This window comes from Mastigoproctus giganteus, chromosome 13, assembly GCF_048544385.1.
Source record: "Mastigoproctus giganteus isolate SK-2022 chromosome 13, ASM4854438v1, whole genome shotgun sequence".
Classification (NCBI taxonomy): Eukaryota; Metazoa; Arthropoda; class Arachnida; order Uropygi; family Thelyphonidae; genus Mastigoproctus; species Mastigoproctus giganteus.
The window spans coordinates 164,683,059-164,703,297 of NC_143587.1; the positions used below are offsets into that span (position 1 = coordinate 164,683,059).

General features: G+C 38.2%; 1 protein-coding gene across 4 annotated transcripts in view; it reads left to right on the forward strand.

Moving 5' to 3' along the window:
* Positions 1-20,239, forward strand: part of Oseg1 (intraflagellar transport protein Oseg1) — a 540,669-nt gene that overhangs the window by 256,356 nt on the left and 264,074 nt on the right. For all 4 annotated transcript variants that reach the window (XM_090387737.1, XM_090387735.1, XM_090387736.1 and 1 more), the window contains one exon: positions 13,848-13,967. In XM_090387737.1, coding sequence (XP_090243863.1) covers positions 13,848-13,967 — 120 coding nt within the window. The remainder of the gene's footprint in view (positions 1-13,847; positions 13,968-20,239) is intronic.

A 20,239-nucleotide genomic window follows, 5' to 3' on the forward strand; every position in this document is an offset into this window, starting at 1 on the left:
ACGATTCGATTTCCCCGCAGATGCAGAGTGGGTTATCCGTGATTCTGAAGTAATTTAGTTTTGCATTGAACGCTCCATGGCCTGTTAGCAAATAAGTTGTGTAGAGGCCCGGCTGGAACCAGCTTGGTGGTTTGGGATATACCCTGTCAGTGTTGGGCAGGAACTTCTTGGTGATGATGCCTTTTGTTGATGCATTCCGTCGGTCTTGCCAGGCTTGCTGTAGATGACCTAAAAGTCTGGCTTTCTTTGTCTTCTGGTTCGCAGTGGGGTTTACAGTGAAATCGAAAAATGTGCAAGGCAGTCCTTTGCTGATGAAGTATGCGTGTCACTACGGATTATTTCTAAGTCCAGGGTAGGGCCCCCGCCAGGACCTGCAGAGAGAGTACGGCCGGCCTGGGTGATGATTAATAGGATTGTTCTCTCAGTTGCATCCAGTATTCATCTGTTTACTGCGGATGTGGCTTTATGAAACCATACGGGTGATGTGTTGGCTATTGCAGGCAAGAAGGTATTTTATAATATAGTGTCAATGTCCGTTTCCTTAGTCCCCATCTCATCTCGTGATTCGGGCCACAAGGACGGAGTATCTCTTTATTTTTGCTCTTACAAAAGTTATTAATGATACCAGGATATTTATGAAAAAGCACATCAGGATGATCCTATTCTTGAAATTCATGCAAAGGATGACATGAAGATGAACACCATAGGCCACTATTCCCAAAAAGAAAAAATCAAAAATAGACAGGCACAAACAAACTGCTACCCGTAAGCAGACAGATGTGTCAGCTAAGTCTAAACAATATGCATGTTAGTTCCTGGGATTTGTTGTGGACTTTGTGTTAACCTGAATGATGTATTTGGTCCTTGTTGCTTGCCTATACATTCTCTCAGGTATGACAACCTGGTTCTTGCTACCTGGGAGGAAACTAAACTGCTGATGGAACTGAAGTTCAGGTTACACTTGAGTCAAATGGACTAAATTTTGGTGAAGTCTGATCGTTCTGTGACAGTGTAATCCTCTCCTTCGCGTTCCCTCTGGTGGGACTGTTAGTAATTGTTAGTAAGATCCTTGAGGTTGTCACAGACATTCTCTCAGATATGCCAGACAAGCTGTACTTGCTACCTGGGAGTCTAAAACTCTGATGCAACTGATATTCAGGCGACAGTCAAATCAAGTGGACCCAATTTCGGCAAAGTCCGGATGGTCTGTGACAGCCAAATCCTCTTCTTGCACCTCCATGATGGTGGTACTGTTAGTAATCCTGGGTATAACCGCCGTGCAGAAGCACACTGTGGGTGACCACCCAGGTGGGAACCAACATAAGCAGGGGTTGAGGTGTGGTGCCCACACCGCATGGAGGAATGCCACCCCTCTGTGTTACCAGGCAATACTAGATCGTAGGTGACTCTCATCAACCGCAAACAACCACAAAGTGGTGGTATTGCACCAAAGTGGTGCAATACCACCACTTTGGTGCAATACTTTGCTTATTGGAGGCTTCAAGCTAAGATCTGGTCAATGCTTCCCCATATTTTCTATCATGCAATATGACTGATAACTTTAGAGGTTATGATGGACATCATGGCGAGATCCAATCTTCGAGGGTACAGCGAGGGTACAGCTCTAAAACTGTTCGCAGGCTGGCCGCTTGTTAGTACACTGGACTGAACGTATTGGTAACTCTTTAGAAGGCTTCCGGATCAGCTAATGTAGTAGTGGCATATGATGCAAGAAAGCAAGTGAATGAAGAAAGCTTATGCAGCATCAGCCAAAAAAAAAAAAAATTTACAAAACAATTCCCTCTAAATGTTTGTCCAGTTCCTCCTTAAATTTATTTAATATATCAACTTTTGCAACAACAGGTGGATGTTTGTTCCAGTAATTAACCACCCACTGGCTAAAGCCAAATTTCCGCAAATCTATTCTACATCTGTCTGTCCTCAATTTGAATTTATGCCCCCTTGGGTTCGTTGTCTGAACAAGTGGAAGAATCCCATCAGAATTCAGCGTGCTCAATCCTTATACACTTCAATCAGATCACCTCGCAGTTGCCTAGTCTCCAGCCGCTGCAATTTGCAGAACATAAGCCTCTCTTGGTAAGAGGATCCCTTCATTCCCCTCACCAATCTTGTTGCCCTTCTCTGTACACACTCAAGCAAATCTACATCCTTCCTAAAATGAGGCCTCCAGACATATACGCAGTACTCAAGGTGTAGCCTGGCCATTGCCTTATCCAGAGGAACAATCACCTCCTTTTCCCTGCTAGCAAAATTCCTATATATCATTGACAAAACCCCATGACCTGACCTGGCAGCCTGTCTGCATTGCTCAGAAAACTTCCGCAAAACAATTATGCCCAGGTCTTTTTCATTTTCTACCACCTTAAGTGTAGTACCACACAGTTGGTGCATATCTCTGGGTTACCTCTACCCATATGCAGTACTTTGCATTTGTCAATGTTAGAAACTTCATGTAGGAATGTAGGAACTAGAATAAGAACTAATAATGTAGGAACTAGAATAGATCGCACTTTACTTATGCAACAAGACAGTTAAAGGATAAGATAACAATGATACGGCATGTGAGTGGTCGACAAGTTTCAGATCACATGGCAGTAATGTGGAAGGGAGATTTATTTACAAACGTTAGTCTGGGAAAAGGCTATTGGAAGTTTAACCCAGTAGTTCTGGAGAGAGAGGACTGGGACTTTACAACAGTTATTAAAAAGATAGTAGAGCAAGGTGGAAATGAGTGGGAAATGTGGGCGAAAATTAAAGAAAGTGCAAAATCATTTTATTATACAAAAATTAAGGAAAGAAACAAACAATGTAGAAATAGAGTGAAAAATCTTTTTTCGAATTTACCAATGGTGCGGGGACAAAAGGGCAATAGCAGAAGTACAAGCGGTTATTGACGGTATAACATTGGAAGAAGAGAAAGAAAAGATGTGAAAGATACAACTGAAATTTAGGGAGAATGATAGTCTTTCAGCTGTGTCTTACCAAAGAAGACTAAGGCCAAATAATTTAGCCAAAATGGTTCAGGAAATTAAAGACAATGACAACATATATTTAACAACGCTCACTATTATGAATCGTTTTGTAAATTACTATGAAAAAGAGCTTGCTTTGTAGAAAAAAGAGAGACAACTCCATTTGGAGGATTAGACAATTCGCACCCAGGCAAAAAGCATTACAGGATAGGGAAATAATTATGGGGGATCTAATTGTGGCTCTAAAATCATGTAGATTACAACATGTACCGGGACTGGATGGTTTGGGGGTTGAATTTTATAAGAAATTTTGGAACTTGTTAGTGCCTATTCTTCTAGCTGTCTTTAGCAAATTTTTTCAGGAAGGGGTTGTACCTGAAGGCTTTTTAAATGTCTATACTACTTTCATTCTGAAGCATGGACGGGATTTAATGAAAATTGGTAACTGGAGACCTATAATGTTGGCTAATTGTGACTACAAAATATTTGCAAAGATTTTAAGTTAAAACGTGACATAACCCAGGTAGTTAGAAGTACACAGTGCTACGGTATACCAGTAAGGCGGATAAAATATAAATTTTGGCTATTAAAGGATATATTAGAATATTGGAAACGAAAGGGTTACAATTTAGCATTTGGGTTGAACTAGTAGCAATTGACCTAGAAAAGGCTTTTGATAGAATCAACCATGACTGCCTTTTCTCTATAATTAAGGATATGAACATAGAATCTCAGTTGTTTACAGTCCTGAGAAATCTATATACACTTAGTAGCACAAGACTTTTGATAAGTGGAGAAATTTCGAACAACATTAAAATTGATAAGGTAGTAAAGCAAGGATGTCCGATTAGTTCTTTGTTATTTACATTAGCACTGGAACCACTACTGGGAAGAATAGACAGAACTGAGGCCATTCAGGGGATACTATTGCCAAAACTGGCAGAGCAGTGTAAATGTATAGTGTAGGCGGATAATGTTACCTCCACTCTCAGTACGAGTTATGCAGTGTGCAGTGGAAGAATTTGTCACTCGTTAGATCTTTTGGTAGGAAGTCGGGGTTAAATATAAATGAAGATAAAACTAGAATCAAATAGTTAGGAGAATGGGTACATTGGCCTTTAGCATAACGAGAAGTGGAATCAGATAAATCGATTCAAATATTAGGAGTTCCGTTTAGAGAGATCCCATTCTACCAGTAGGAGGGCTGACCACTAAAATACGGGAAAGTTTAAAAGAATGGGAAGTGGGACAATTTTCTTTTTTAGAACAAATCCATCATTGTTAGAACCGTAATTCTTCCTATAATCTTATACACGGTGTTTATAACGGGTATCACAGCTAGGACAATGTGACGATTTTACGTTCCAGCATTTCAATTTTTATAGGGAGGAAAACGGCAAGACATAGAAATTTTTATTTTTACCTTAGGAAGAGGGGGGCATAAGTATTCCAAAAATTAATTTGAGGTGTAGCCGTAAAAGACTGCTGGATGTGGCTAATATCGTGCAATCTAACCATTTAGTAGCAATACTGATAAAATATTTTATGGGATTTAATACAGCCTTAATTAAAGGCGGCAATTACCTAGGGCCAAAAGCAGAGACAATTCCTATATATTACAAAAAAAATTCATGATATGTGCACGCAGTTAAGGGAGAAAAATATAGATCCCTTTAAGGGTGGTTTAAAATGATTCTGCTGGACACTGTTTAACTTGGAATATCCAGAAAAGCCAAATTTAGGGAACCATAACGCGAAGTTGATTTTTAAAAATCTAAAAATTGCCGGAAACTACCCACCGCGTAGTTTCCGAAATGTTTCCACAAATGGCCCTCAGTCCCCAGCTGCTTTCACTCCCCCCTCTTACGGCAGCAAGAGGATCAGACTGGAAGCAGAGGAGGCTAAGTACCGCTGGGTACAAGCAGGCTGCCATGCACGGAAACTGAACTTGGCCTGTTACAACGTAAGATCGCTCATCGGTGAAGACAGGATATTAGAGTTGGAAAAGAAATTAAAAAATGTGAATTGGAATATCATCAGCTTGGCTGAAACAAGAAGAAGAAGAAATGAAACACTTATAAGTTTAACAAGTGGAAGTCTGTTGTACACCAATGAAAACAGTGAAAGGAACGAAGATGGCTTTCTGGTCCATAAAGATATAAAAAAACAACATTTTGGAATTCATAAGTACATCACCAAGGGGTGTCAAGACTAATACTCTGGATTTCTAAGAGGTACAAGCTTAAGGTTATAATGATTTATGCACCAAAATCGAGCCACTGATGATGAAGAGGTTGAAGAAATGTATACCGAAATTGAAAGTCTTATAGATGAGCAGAAAACCCACTGAACTATCATTATGGGGGACTTCAACGCTAAGGTTGGAAAAAGACAAAGCAGTGCAGAAAGGGGAACTATAGGAAATTTTGGAATTGGTGAAAGAAATGAAAGAAGTGAAAGACTTTTTGGAATTTGCAGAATTTCGAGGATTGTCAGTAATGAACTTTTTTTCAAAAACAGGGTGAACAGAAAGTGGACATGGAAGAGTCCAAATGGATTAACAACTAATGAAATTGACTTCGTCCTCACTAACAAAAGATATCGTGAATGATGTTACCGTCCTGAATAAGGTAAATGTTGGAAGTGATCACAGAATGGTAAGATGCACACTTGATATAGATGTAAGAAAAGAAAGGAAAAAACTAACTCTATTAAATAATACGAAGGTCCTTGAGATAACAGAAGAGGAGGAAAAGCAGTATGTACTGGAACTTAAGAACAAATTTGAGCTTCTGCAGATTCTCAGGACCAAGATATCGATGAGGAATATTACAACATTCTGAAAGTGATAAAGCCCAAGAAACCTATGGGTAAAAAGAAATGCAAAGAAGAAAATATTAGTCAAGAAACACTTGTCATGATGAACCAAAGGCGACAAATGAAGAGTAAGATGACAAGGAGAAAATTGAGTATACTGAGTTCTGCATTGCCATTAGAAAGAGACTCAGAGAGGACATAAGAAGATTTAAAACAAGAAAAGTAGAAGAAGAAAAGTAGAAGCAGAGTGGGTGCGAGAGTATATGTGAACAGGCAAAGTTTTTACTGGCTCCAGCAAATAGAGAAGTTTTGCTTTGTTATTGACTTGAATTGGCATATTAATTTATTTTTTAGAGTTGCTTTATATTCCTAGTAACAATACTTTAGTTTAATTTGAATTTAGATAGAGATTTTGTAGGTTATTACTTAGTATCGGTAAGGGTATCAAGTCCATGTGTTGAACAGGTTTTGCAGCTCCCGCGAACGCAGTGTTTTTAATTATACTTAGCCACTTTATTGACTTAATTGTTAGATTAAATTATTTTCTATAAGTAGCTTATAGACCTTATCAAGCTCTGTGGTTTATTTTGAATTTAGAAAGCGCGATTTGGAATGTAAATAATACCTCGTGTTTGTAGATTAACCTTTTCTAACTTGCCGCCATTGTTATACAATACAACGTGTGCACCGAACTAGATAGCGTAAGGTCTAACGGAAAACTAGATGGCGAGTATAGTAGTACCAATTATTCAGTAAAATTTATTAATCTTATTAAATTTCATTGTCAATTGAATTGTACTTTAACTAAATAAATATAGCGACCTAGTTTACAAACGTAACATCATAAATTAATACATATAAGTTGACAGGGGATAAGAAAGTCATATAACGTAACTGGGAGATAACATGCAATACTGAAATATATATATATAGTGATATAATTGCATTGGAATATAAGTTTAGGGTTATATTTTGTATTGGAATTTTATTGAACTTGAATAGAAATCATGACTCAGACCAGAGCAGCAAAGCAAAAGGCTCAAACTAATGGAAGTGCTGTGTCTCAGGGGTGAACTTAGAGGGGCAGTTGTCCTCTGAATCACAGTCTATTGAAATGCACTACTTGTTTGATGTTTTTGGAGCAATCAGGAATGGGACATGATATTGCCAAGGGGAATGTCTTTGTGTGTGCATGATGTAAGTAGGAGGAAATCAGGTGCCAACTCAGCATTGTTATGGGCTTATTGTTATATGTTAAGGATTTAAATTGAGGGGCCCATCAAGCTCTCAGCTACCCATATCAATGCCAGAGCTTGCACTTGAACATCAAGCAACACAAATTTGATTGTTATTATGATGTGGTTACAAAGGAACTGGATGCAAAAAATAATTTTGATATCATATAGTTGAATTTCAGGAAAGCTTTTGACACTGTTGCGCATAGAAAAATACTGTACACATTGGAGCAGAATGGTATTAAGGGTAAGTTGCTACGATGGATAAAAGGATGGTTGAGTGGGAGAAGACAGAGGGTGGTAATCAATGGGTGCTGCCCTTTGTGGACTAATGTTATTAGTGGAGTACCACAGGGTTCGGTGTTCGGTCCACTGTTGTTTTGTATATTTATCAATGATATTGATGAAGGTATATCAGGCTTAGTGTCGAAGTTTGCAGATGATACAAAGGTTGGTAGGGTTGTTCATGACAGTAATAGCGTGTTACTGCAACAGGATCTAGAAAATTTGGCCAGATGGGCTGACAAGTGGCAACTGAAGTTTAACATTGAAAAATGCAAAGTACTGCATATGGGTGGTGCCTCCGTAGCCAGGTGGGCAGGAGCAGCAGTGCGTAGCACACGCTTCTTGATTAGACCGGGGTTCGAGCCCGTGACCACCAAATACAGAGGATACGAAAAGGTCAGGGAATGACCACCGCATATATTCCCGGAGCAATATGGCCTTAGTTGCTAATGCTCCTAAAAACCAAATAATAACAACAACAACAACAACTGCATATGGGTAGAAGTAACCCGAGAGAAAAGTACCAACTGTGTGGTACTACACTTAAGGAGATTGAACATGAAAAAAAAAAAACCTGGGAGGAATTGTGCAGTCAGATATGAAGTTTTCTGAGCAATGTAGACAGGCTGCCAGGGCAGGTCATGGGGTGTTGTCAATGATATACAGGAATTTTGTTAGGAGGGAAAAAGAGGTGATTGTCCCTGTGTATAAGGCAATGGTCAGGCCAAACTGAAGTACTGCGTGCAGGTCTGGAGGCCTCATTTTAGGAAGGATGTAGATTTGCTTGAATATTTATCAATATTCATATACAGAGAAGGGCAACAACATTGGTGTACAGAGAAGGGCAACAACATTGGTGAGGAGAATGAAGGAATACTCTTACCAGGAGAGGCTTAAGTTCTGCAAATTGCAGTGGCTGGACACTAGGCACCTGCAAGGTGATCTGATTGAGGAGTATAAAGCCTTGAATGGGTTGTGAGCACACAAAATTCTGATGGGATTCTTCCACTTGTTCAGATTATGAACCTAAAGGGCCATAAATTGAAATTGAGGAAGGACAGATGTAGAATAAATGTGGGGAAAATTGCCTTTAGCCAGCGGATGGTTAATTGCTGGATCAAAATTCCATCTGTCATTGTGGAAATTGATAGGTTAAGTAAATTTAAGGAGGAACTGGAAAAATATTTAGAGGGGATTGTTTTGTAATTTTATTTTTTTTTTTGGCTGATGCTGCATAAGCTCATAGGCTTGCTTTCTTGCATAACATTAAGAAATATTGTTCAAGGTTTAGGCCTAAATAGTTGTCAAATGAACTAATGAAACTCGTAACAGAGAAGAAAAATGCATGGGATGCATATAAATTATCAAGCGACTCAGAAGCCTATGGCAGATATAAGTTAATCTGTAATCAGGTCACAAAGGAGGTTCGGCAGGCGAAGGCAGATTATGAGAAATCCTTGGCAAAAGATGCTAAGAAAAACAGCAAGGATTTCTTTACTTATATAAACTCTAAAAGGAAGGGGATGAATCAGATTGGCCCACTTGACATCGATGGTTCGACTGTTGATGATCCTGCTCAGATAGCAAACAAACTGAATGAGTATTTTGCATCTACATTCACACGTGAGGAATTATTAAGGTTTGAAAATGACAGAAAGTTATCAAATTGTAGCAGGATACGTAATGATTTTGTAATAACTGAGAGCAAAGTGGAAGAGAAATTGTTGAAGTTAAACGTAAGAAAAGCACCTGGAGTGGATGGGATCTATCCAGTTATATTAAAGGAGACGGCAAAGCAACTAAGCAAACCTTAGCCATAATTATGAGAGCGTCCTTGGACTCAGGGGAGGTTCCCACGGACTGGAGATGTGCAAATGTATCCCCAATTCACAAAGGGGGATCGAAGGGTGACACGAGTAATTACAGACCAGTTAGTTTAACTTCTGTTCCTGGTAAAATAATGGAGTCACTGGTTAAAGATGCATTGCAGGATCATCTAGACAAGACTGCAGCAATAATTCAGACACAGCATGGGTTTGTTAAGGTAAAGTTGATAGGATATTATGATGTGGTTACAAAGGAACTGGATGCAAAAAATAATTTTGATATCATATATTTGGATTTCAGGAAAGCTTTTGACACTGTTGCACATGGAAGACTATTGTACAAATTGGAGCAGAATGGTATTAAGGGTAAGTTGCTACAATGGATAAAAGGATGGTTAAGTGGGAGAAGACAGAGGGTGGTAATTAATGGGTGCTGCTCTTCTTGGACTAATGTTATTAGTGGGGTCCCACAGGGTTCGGTGTTAGGTCCACTGTTGTTTTGTATATTTATCAATGATATTGATGAAGGTATATCAGGCTTAATGTCGAAGTTTGCAGATGATAGAAAGGTTGGCAGGGTTGTTAATGACAGTAATGGCAGTGTGCTACTGCAACAGGATCTAGATAATTTGGGCAGATGGGCTAAGAAGTGGCAACTGAAGTTTAACCTTTACAAATGCAAAGTACTGCATACGGGTAGAAGTAACCCCAGAGAAACGTACCAGCTGTGTGGTACTACACTTAAGGTGGTAGAAAATGAAAAAGACCTGGGAGTAATTGTGCAGTCAGATATTTTTTTTTTTTTTTATGAAAACCCTAAACACGAAAGGTATCAAAACCTATAATACTTAGTACCGTGCATGGGTTGAAGGACAAGTATGGGTGGAGGGAGATATGAAGTTTTCTGAGCAATGCAGACAGGCTGCCAGGGCAGGTCATGGGGTTTTGTCAATGATATATAGGAATTTTGCTAGCAGGGAAAAGGTGATTATCCCTCTGTATAAGGCAATGATCAGGCCTCGCCTTGAGTACTGCGTACTGGTCTGGAGGCCTCATTTTAGGAAGGTGTAGATTTACTTGAGTGTGTACAGAGAAGGGCAACAAGATTGGTGAGGGGAATGAAGGGATCCTCTTACCAAGAGAGGCTTAAGTTCTGCAAATTGCAGTGGCCGGAGACTAGGTACCTGCGCGGTGATCTGATTGAGGTATATAAGGCCTTGAATGGGTTGGGCACGCTGAATTCTGATGGGATCCTTCCACTTGTTCAGATTACGAACCTAAGGGGGCATAAATTCAAATTAAGAAAAGACAGATGTAGAATAGATGTGCGGAAATTTGCCTTTAGCCAGCGGGTGGTTAATTGCTGGAACAAACTTCCATCTGTCATTGTAGAAGCTGACAGGTTAAATAAATTTAAGGAGGAACTGGACAGGCATTTGGAGGGAATGGTGTGATTTTTTTTTTTTTTTTTTGGCTGATGCTGCATAAGCTCATACACTTGCTTTCTTGCATCACATGCCACTACTACTACTAAGGCAGATTACAAGTAATCTTTGGCAAAGGATGCAAAGAAAAACAGCAAAGAGTTCTTTACTTATGTAAACTCTAGAAGGAAGGGGATGATTGGTCCACTTGATATCGATGGTTCACCTGTTGATGATCCTGCTCAGGTAGCTAACAAATTAAATGAATATTTTGTATCTACATTCACACATGAGGAGTTATTCAGGGAGGGAAATGCCAGAGGTGTATTCAACTCTGGCAGTAAGCTATATAATCTTGTAATAACTGAGAGTAAATTGGAGGAGAAATTGTTGAAGATAAACATAAGAAAGGCACCTAGGGCGGATGGAATCTATCCAGTTATATTAAAGGATGCGGCAAAGGAAGTAAGCAAACCCTTAGCCATAATTATGAGAGCTTCCCTGGATTGGACACTATGATGTGGTCACTAAGGGAATGGATGCAAGGAATAACTTTGATGTCATATATTTGGATCTTAGAAAGGCCTTTGATACTGTTTCAAATGGAAGACTGCTGCACAAATTGTAGCAGTGTGACATTCGAGGCAAATTGCTGCTAAGGATAAATGGATAGTTGAGTGGGAGAAGACAGAGAGTGTTAATCAATAGACACTGCTCTTTGTGGACTAATGTTATTGGTGGAGTCCCTCAGGGTTCAGTGTTGGGTCCATTGTTGTTGTTTTATGTATTTATAAATGATATTGATGATGGTATATCAGGCTTAATGTCCAAGTTTGCAGACGATACAAAGGTTGGCAGGGTAGTTAATGCCACTAATGACAATATGCTGCTGAAACAGGATCTAGAAAAGTTGAGCAGATGGGCTTGAGAGGGGACGACTGAAGTTTAACACTGACAAATGTAAAGTACTACATATGGGAAGCAGTAATCCCAGAATAATGTATCAACTCTGTGGTACCTCACTGACAGTGGTAGAGAATGAAAAGGACCTGGGGGTAATTGTGCAGGCAGATATGAAGTTTTCTGAACAGTGAAGACGGTCTGCATGAGTAGCTTATGGTGTCTTGTCATTGATATACAGGAATTTTTCTAACAGGGATAAAGAGGTGATTATCCCCGTGTATAAGGCAGTGGCGAGGCCACACCTTGAATACTGTATGCAGGTCTGGAGGCCTCATTTCAACAAGGATGTAGAGTTGCTGGAACGAGTACAAAGAAGGGCAACAAGTTTGGTGTATGGAACAAAGGGTTGCTCTTACGAAGAAAGGAGGCACGTCCGTAGCCAGGTGGGAAGGAGCAACAGTGCGTAGCACACATTTGTTGATTATACCAGGGTTGGAGCCTGTCACCACCAAATACGGAGAATGTGGAAAGGTCAGGGAATTAGAATCAATTACCACCGCATATCCCGGAGCAATATGGCCTTAGTTGCTAATGCTTTAAAAACCAAATAACAACAATGAAGAAAGAATTGTTTTGAAAATGACAGTGTCTGGAGACTAGGCACTGCGAGGTGATCTAATCGAGGTGATCTGACTAAAGCCTTGAATGGTTTGAGCATTCTCAATTCTGATGGGATTCTTCTTCTTGCTCAGAATAATCACCTGAGAGGGCATAAATTCAATTTGAGGAAAGATGTGTGGATAGACGTAGGATAGATGTGTGGAAGTTTGCCTTTAGCCAGCGGGTTCATGATTGCTGGAACAAACTTCCTTCTGTTGTTATAGAAGTTGATAGCTTATATAGATTCAAGACAGAACTTAACAAACATTTGGAGTGAGGGGATGGGTAAAATAAGGGGTTTTTTTTTTTTTTTTTTTTTTTTTTTGACCGATGCTATATAAGATTTCTTTCTTTCATAATGTGCCCTTGCCAATGCTAATGCTAAAAGCATTAAGGGAAAACAAACAAAGGACTTAAATCAGCAGCCATGGGCAGTAATACAGAAAGAGAAATGATACTGAAACTGAAGACTAGCAATGGTGTACTTATAAATAGCAGAGGAGGTGATTTCCAAGGATCCGTAATGGGATCACTCGTTTTTGATTTTCTTAAATGACATTGATGAAGGGATAGAGGGAACAATGTCAAAATATTTAAATGATATCAAGATTGGTAGATAGCTAATGATCAGCACCAAGCATAACTTCTTCAGAATGACTTTCAATATTGATGTTTTGAATGTATTTTTTCATTTTTCCTTGAATCAGTAGAATAGTTAATGATCAGTGCCAAACATAGCTTCTTCAGATTGATTTTCCTTGTCGATGTTTTGAATGTATGTTTCATTTTTATTTAGCCTTACTTATTCACATAATTATCAAAAATCGAGCATTAGTACTACTGTGTAATTATGTTGATATTATCTTTCTCATTTTGATTCTATACCTTGTAACTAATGTAACTAATTCTATACCTTGTAACTTTAATATCTTTTCCTTTATTTTTTAATATCTTTTCCTGGTGTACTGGGGTCCATGGTTAAGAAAAATATATACATACAATGATAACCCAGTTTAATATAATATAATAAAATATATAATAAGTAGCAGTAGCTTTCAAGACTAACGAGTCTCTTTTTCAACTGATTTAAATACAACGGATAAGTGCAATATATCATAATATAAGTGCAATAATTGCACTTATCTATTGTATTTAAATCAATTGAAAAAGGCCGCCTCCGTAGCCAGGTGGGAAGGAGCAGCAGAGTGCGTAGCACACGCTTCTTGATTAGACCGGTGTTCGAGCCCGTCACCACCAAATACGGAGGATGCGGAAAGGTCAGGGAATGACCACCGCATATTCCCCGAGCAATATGGCCTTAGTTGCTAATGCTCCTAAAAACCAAATAACAAAACAAAACAACAACAATTGAAAAAGAGACTCGTTAGTCTTGAAAGTTACTGCTACTTATTATATATTTTATTATATTATATTAAACTGGGTTATCATTATATGTATATATTCTGTACCTTGTTTTTTTTTTTTTCACTGTCAATTAGTTTTTAATATCTTTTCCTTTATTTTTACTTTATTATCCTTAGTACCTTTAGGTTAGCATCAAGAACACCTCAATCTATCATACTTATATAACTTATTTGCGATTATATTTCAACTTTCACTGTTCATAAGCAATATTCATGAATTTTTTTATATATTTATTTATATGTAAAGTTTAAAGTTAAAGTTTATAGATGATGTGTTTAGGAGCCAAATGCTAATAGCGTTGCCTGGAATAGCCATAATGAAGATATGCTGTGTTTCTCTGGAGCAGGATTTCTTAATATTAAAGCTGGGAACTTTCCTGTACATCAGCAGAAGTTGCAGGTAATTTATTATTGTTAATTTTTTCTCCTGCAAATCAGGACTAATTTTTGCTAAATAATTTCTTCTTGAAATTTTATATTTCGTATTATTGATTGATATGTCATACAAGGTTGTAATTAGAATTGAATACATCTCACAAATGTGAAGTGGTAAGATTTGTAATCGAACATATTTTTTTTTTATATTTATGATAAGCAGTCATACTGTATATTTAAGTATTTTTTCAAATTTCAGTTGCACTTGTGTTTATTAGTATAGTATAGTATACTCCACACATATATGTATAGGACAGTATACTATACATATATATTAGCATAGTATGATACATACATACTATATTAATAGAGTATAATACATACGTTATACACTGGTGTTCAAAGAAAATGCATCACCCAGGAATTTCACATTTCTAACCCTTTTCGCAATGGTATGTTACATTAATGACTAGTCATTACAAATAGAAATATAAACAAAAGATATTTATTAATAGTTAAGTATATAATATCGGTGTAAATACACCATAGTTAACCCATATATTTGAGCTACGGTTGTAGCGTAGAAGGCATCGTTTTAAATGTATCTCATAATGTGGTTGCCTTCACAACAAGATAGCTACTATTGAATTACTTCAAATAAATAACGCTTCTCTAGTAGAGAAGACTACTGTTATTTATTTTCAGCGTACCACCACCCAGACGATCGTTTCGAAGCTTTTTGGCTCCGTCATCAGTGGGCGGGTAGGTAATACAATATGCCATCTCAGTTGCGAAGTTATATCCACATTATGAGAGATGCCAGAAGGGTGTGGTGGTAATGTATTTGGAAAATTAAATGCACTAGGCATAATCCTTATGGGTTTTGATAATTAACTATATAATATCGGTGTAAATACACCATAGTTAACCCATATATTTGAGCTACGGTTGTAGCGTAGAAGGCATCGTTTTAAATGTATCTCATAATGTGGTTGCCTTCACAACAAGATAGCTACTATTGAATTACTTCAAATAAATAACGCTTCTCTAGTAGAGAAGACTACTGTTATTTATTTTCAGCGTACCACCACCCAGACGATCGTTTCGAAGCTTTTTGGCTCCGTCATCAGTGGGCGGGTAGGTAATACAATATGCCATCTCAGTTGCGAAGTTATATCCACATTATGAGAGATGCCAGAAGGGTGTGGTGGTAATGTATTTGGAAAATTAAATGCACTAGGCATAATCCTTATGGGTTTTGATAATTAACTATATAATATCGGTGTAAATACACCATAGTTAACCCATATATTTGAGCTACGGTTGTAGCGTAGAAGGCATCGTTTTAAATGTATCTCATAATGTGGTTGCCTTCACAACAAGATAGCTACTATTGAATTACTTCAAATAAATAACGCTTCTCTAGTAGAGAAGACTTACTGTTATTTATTTTCAGCGTACCACCACCCAGACGATCGTTTCGAAGCTTTTTGGCTCCGTCATCAGTGGGCGGGTAGGTAATACAATATGCCATCTCAGTTGCGAAGTTATATCCACATTATGAGAGATGCCAGAAGGGTGTGGTGGTAATGTATTTGGAAAATTAAATGCACTAGGCATAATCCTTATGGGTTTTGATAATTAACTATATAATATCGGTGTAAATACACCATAGTTAACCCATATATTTGAGCTACGGTTGTAGCGTAGAAGGCATCGTTTTAAATGTATCTCATAATGTGGTTGCCTTCACAACAAGATAGCTACTATTGAATTACTTCAAATAAATAACGCTTCTCTAGTAGAGAAGACTACTGTTATTTATTTTCAGCGTACCACCACCCAGACGATCGTTTCGAAGCTTTTTGGCTCCGTCATCAGTGGGCGGGTAGGTAATACAATATGCCATCTCAGTTGCGAAGTTATATCCACATTATGAGAGATGCCAGAAGGGTGTGGTGGTAATGTATTTGGAAAATTAAATGCACTAGGCATAATCCTTATGGGTTTTGATAATTAACTATATAATATCGGTGTAAATACACCATAGTTAACCCATATATTTGAGCTACGGTTGTAGCGTAGAAGGCATCGTTTTAAATGTATCTCATAATGTGGTTGCCTTCACAACAAGATAGCTACTATTGAATTACTTCAAATAAATAACGCTTCTCTAGTAGAGAAGACTACTGTTATTTATTTTCAGCGTACCACCACCCAGACGATCGTTTCGAAGCTTTTTGGCTCCGTCATCAGTGGGCGGGTAGGTAATACAATATGCCATCTCAGTTGCGAAGTTATATCCACATTATGAGAGATGCCAGAAGGGTGTGGTGGTAATGTATTTGGAAAATTAAATGCACTAGGCATAATCCTTATGGGTTTTGATAATTAACTATATAATATCGGTGTAAATACACCATAGTTAACCCATATATTTGAGCTACGGTTGTAGCGTAGAAGGCATCGTTTTAAATGTATCTCATAATGTGGTTGCCTTCACAACAAGATAGCTACTATTGAATTACTTCAAATAAATAACGCTTCTCTAGTAGAGAAGACTTACTGTTATTTATTTTCAGCGTACCACCACCCAGACGATCGTTTCGAAGCTTTTTGGCTCCGTCATCAGTGGGCGGGTAGGTAATACAATATGCCATCTCAGTTGCGAAGTTATATCCACATTATGAGAGATGCCAGAAGGGTGTGGTGGTAATGTATTTGGAAAATTAAATGCACTAGGCATAATCCTTATGGGTTTTGATAATTAACTATATAATATCGGTGTAAATACACCATAGTTAACCCATATATTTGAGCTACGGTTGTAGCGTAGAAGGCATCGTTTTAAATGTATCTCATAATGTGGTTGCCTTCACAACAAGATAGCTACTATTGAATTACTTCAAATAAATAACGCTTCTCTAGTAGAGAAGACTACTGTTATTTATTTTCAGCGTACCACCACCCAGACGATCGTTTCGAAGCTTTTTGGCTCCGTCATCAGTGGGCGGGTAGGTAATACAATATGCCATCTCAGTTGCGAAGTTATATCCACATTATGAGAGATGCCAGAAGGGTGTGGTGGTAATGTATTTGGAAAATTAAATGCACTAGGCATAATCCTTATGGGTTTTGATAATTAACTATATAATATCGGTGTAAATACACCATAGTTAACCCATATATTTGAGCTACGGTTGTAGCGTAGAAGGCATCGTTTTAAATGTATCTCATAATGTGGTTGCCTTCACAACAAGATAGCTACTATTGAATTACTTCAAATAAATAACGCTTCTCTAGTAGAGAAGACTACTGTTATTTATTTTCAGCGTACCACCACCCAGACGATCGTTTCGAAGCTTTTTGGCTCCGTCATCAGTGGGCGGGTAGGTAATACAATATGCCATCTCAGTTGCGAAGTTATATCCACATTATGAGAGATGCCAGAAGGGTGTGGTGGTAATGTATTTGGAAAATTAAATGCACTAGGCATAATCCTTATGGGTTTTGATAATTAACTATATAATATCGGTGTAAATACACCATAGTTAACCCATATATTTGAGCTACGGTTGTAGCGTAGAAGGCATCGTTTTAAATGTATCTCATAATGTGGTTGCCTTCACAACAAGATAGCTACTATTGAATTACTTCAAATAAATAACGCTTCTCTAGTAGAGAAGACTACTGTTATTTATTTTCAGCGTACCACCACCCAGACGATCGTTTCGAAGCTTTTACCTACCCGCCCACTGATGACGGAGCCAAAAAGCTTCGAAACGATCGTCTGGGTGGTGGTACGCTGAAAATAAATAACAGTAGTCTTCTCTACTAGAGAAGCGTTATTTATTTGAAGTAATTCAATAGTAGCTATCTTGGTGTGAAGGCAACCACATTATGAGATACATTTAAAACGATGCCTTCTACGCTACAACCGTAGCTCAAATATATGGGTTAACTATGGTGTATTTACACCGATATTATATAGTTAATTATCAAAACCCATAAGGATTATGCCTAGTGCATTTAATTTTCCAAATACATTACCACCACACCCTTCTGGCATCTCTCATAATGTGGATATAACTTCGCAACTGAGATGGCATATTGTATTACCTACCCGCCCACTGATGACGGAGCCAAAAAGCTTCGAAACGATCGTCTGGGTGGTGGTACGCTGAAAATAAATAACAGTAGTCTTCTCTACTAGAGAAGCGTTATTTATTTGAAGTAATTCAATAGTAGCTATCTTGTTGTGAAGGCAACCACATTATGAGATACATTTAAAACGATGCCTTCTACGCTACAACCGTAGCTCAAATATATGGGTTAACTATGGTGTATTTACACCGATATTATATAGTTAATTATCAAAACCCATAAGGATTATGCCTAGTGCATTTAATTTTCCAAATACATTACCACCACACCCTTCTGGCATCTCTCATAATGTGGATATAACTTCGCAACTGAGATGGCATATTGTATTACCTACCCGCCCACTGATGACGGAGCCAAAAAGCTTCGAAACGATCGTCTGGGTGGTGGTACGCTGAAAATAAATAACAGTAGTCTTCTCTACTAGAGAAGCGTTATTTATTTGAAGTAATTCAATAGTAGCTATCTTGTTGTGAAGGCAACCACATTATGAGATACATTTAAAACGATGCCTTCTACGCTACAACCGTAGCTCAAATATATGGGTTAACTATGGTGTATTTACACCGATATTATATAGTTAATTATCAAAACCCATAAGGATTATGCCTAGTGCATTTAATTTTCCAAATACATTACCACCACACCCTTCTGGCATCTCTCATAATGTGGATATAACTTCGCAACTGAGATGGCATATTGTATTACCTACCCGCCCACTGATGACGGAGCCAAAAAGCTTCGAAACGATCGTCTGGGTGGTGGTACGCTGAAAATAAATAACAGTAGTCTTCTCTACTAGAGAAGCGTTATTTATTTGAAGTAATTCAATAGTAGCTATCTTGTTGTGAAGGCAACCACATTATGAGATACATTTAAAACGATGCCTTCTACGCTACAACCGTAGCTCAAATATATGGGTTAACTATGGTGTATTTACACCGATATTATATAGTTAATTATCAAAACCCATAAGGATTATGCCTAGTGCATTTAATTTTCCAAATTAATAGTTAAGGCAAAGCTAAGTAATATTTGTCAGATTCTCTCAAAATATTCCAAAATGAGCATTTGCAACATTTATACAACAGTTTTGGTAAACACGACAATTTTGGCTGAAATGTTAGCAGAAGCCCTCAGTTTAATTCATTTTATCCTTTTAAATGGAAAACTGAAAAGTTCAGTAGGTGCAAAGTAATATTTAGTTGAACCACCTCTGGCTCTGATGACAGCAGCACACCATCAAGGCATTGACAATCAATTTCTGAAGTTTGTAGTTCCAAACACGAATTATGGCTTCCTGAAGTTCATGAAGGGTCATTGGTTTCTTTCTGGCAACTGCTGATTCCACACAATGCCAACAGTTCTTTATAGGATTCAGGTCCGGGCTGTTTCCTGGCCAGCTAAGAGTTGTAATGGACTGTTCTTCCAACCATTTTTTCACCTGTAACAAATGTAAACACATTACTGTCGAACCTCTAATGCAGAAACGAAGCTAAAGTAACCACAGACGTGCCTACTTACACTCCCCCCCCCCCAATGACAAGGAGCAGAATCGTCCTGAAAGATGCAGTTACTTGGCAGGTTGAAATGGTCTCTAATGGTTGGCAGCAAATTTCTTCTAATATAGCAAGGTATGCATTAGCATTTACAGAACCTTTTATAAACTGCAGGTGACCTACTCTGCGATATGAAATGCAACCCCATATCATTTGGCTGTTAGGGAATTTCACTGTAGACACCATACAGTCCGGATGGTATTCTTCACCACGTCTATGGTGAATTGTTTGTCTCCCATCAGAGCCATGCAGGTTGAATTTCTTCTCATCTGAGAAAATAACTGACTTTCACTGCTCGGAGGTCCATTTGGTATAAGGAGCTCCTTACACCAAATTAATCGTGCCTTTTTCATTTTCTGTGTGAGGAAGGGCTTCTTCTTAGGACAATAGGCTACATGTCCATTTTTGAAGAGGCTTCTTCTGACTGTTTCTGCATTTGCTACCACTCCTGTATGTTCTTCCCATTCTCTTTTCAGCTCAGACGAAGAAGCTTTACAGATTTTAAGGAATAAGCACTTCAAAATGTGGTCCTGTTTTGGCATAAAGACAGGGTATGTCTGCCAGGGGCAAATGTTTA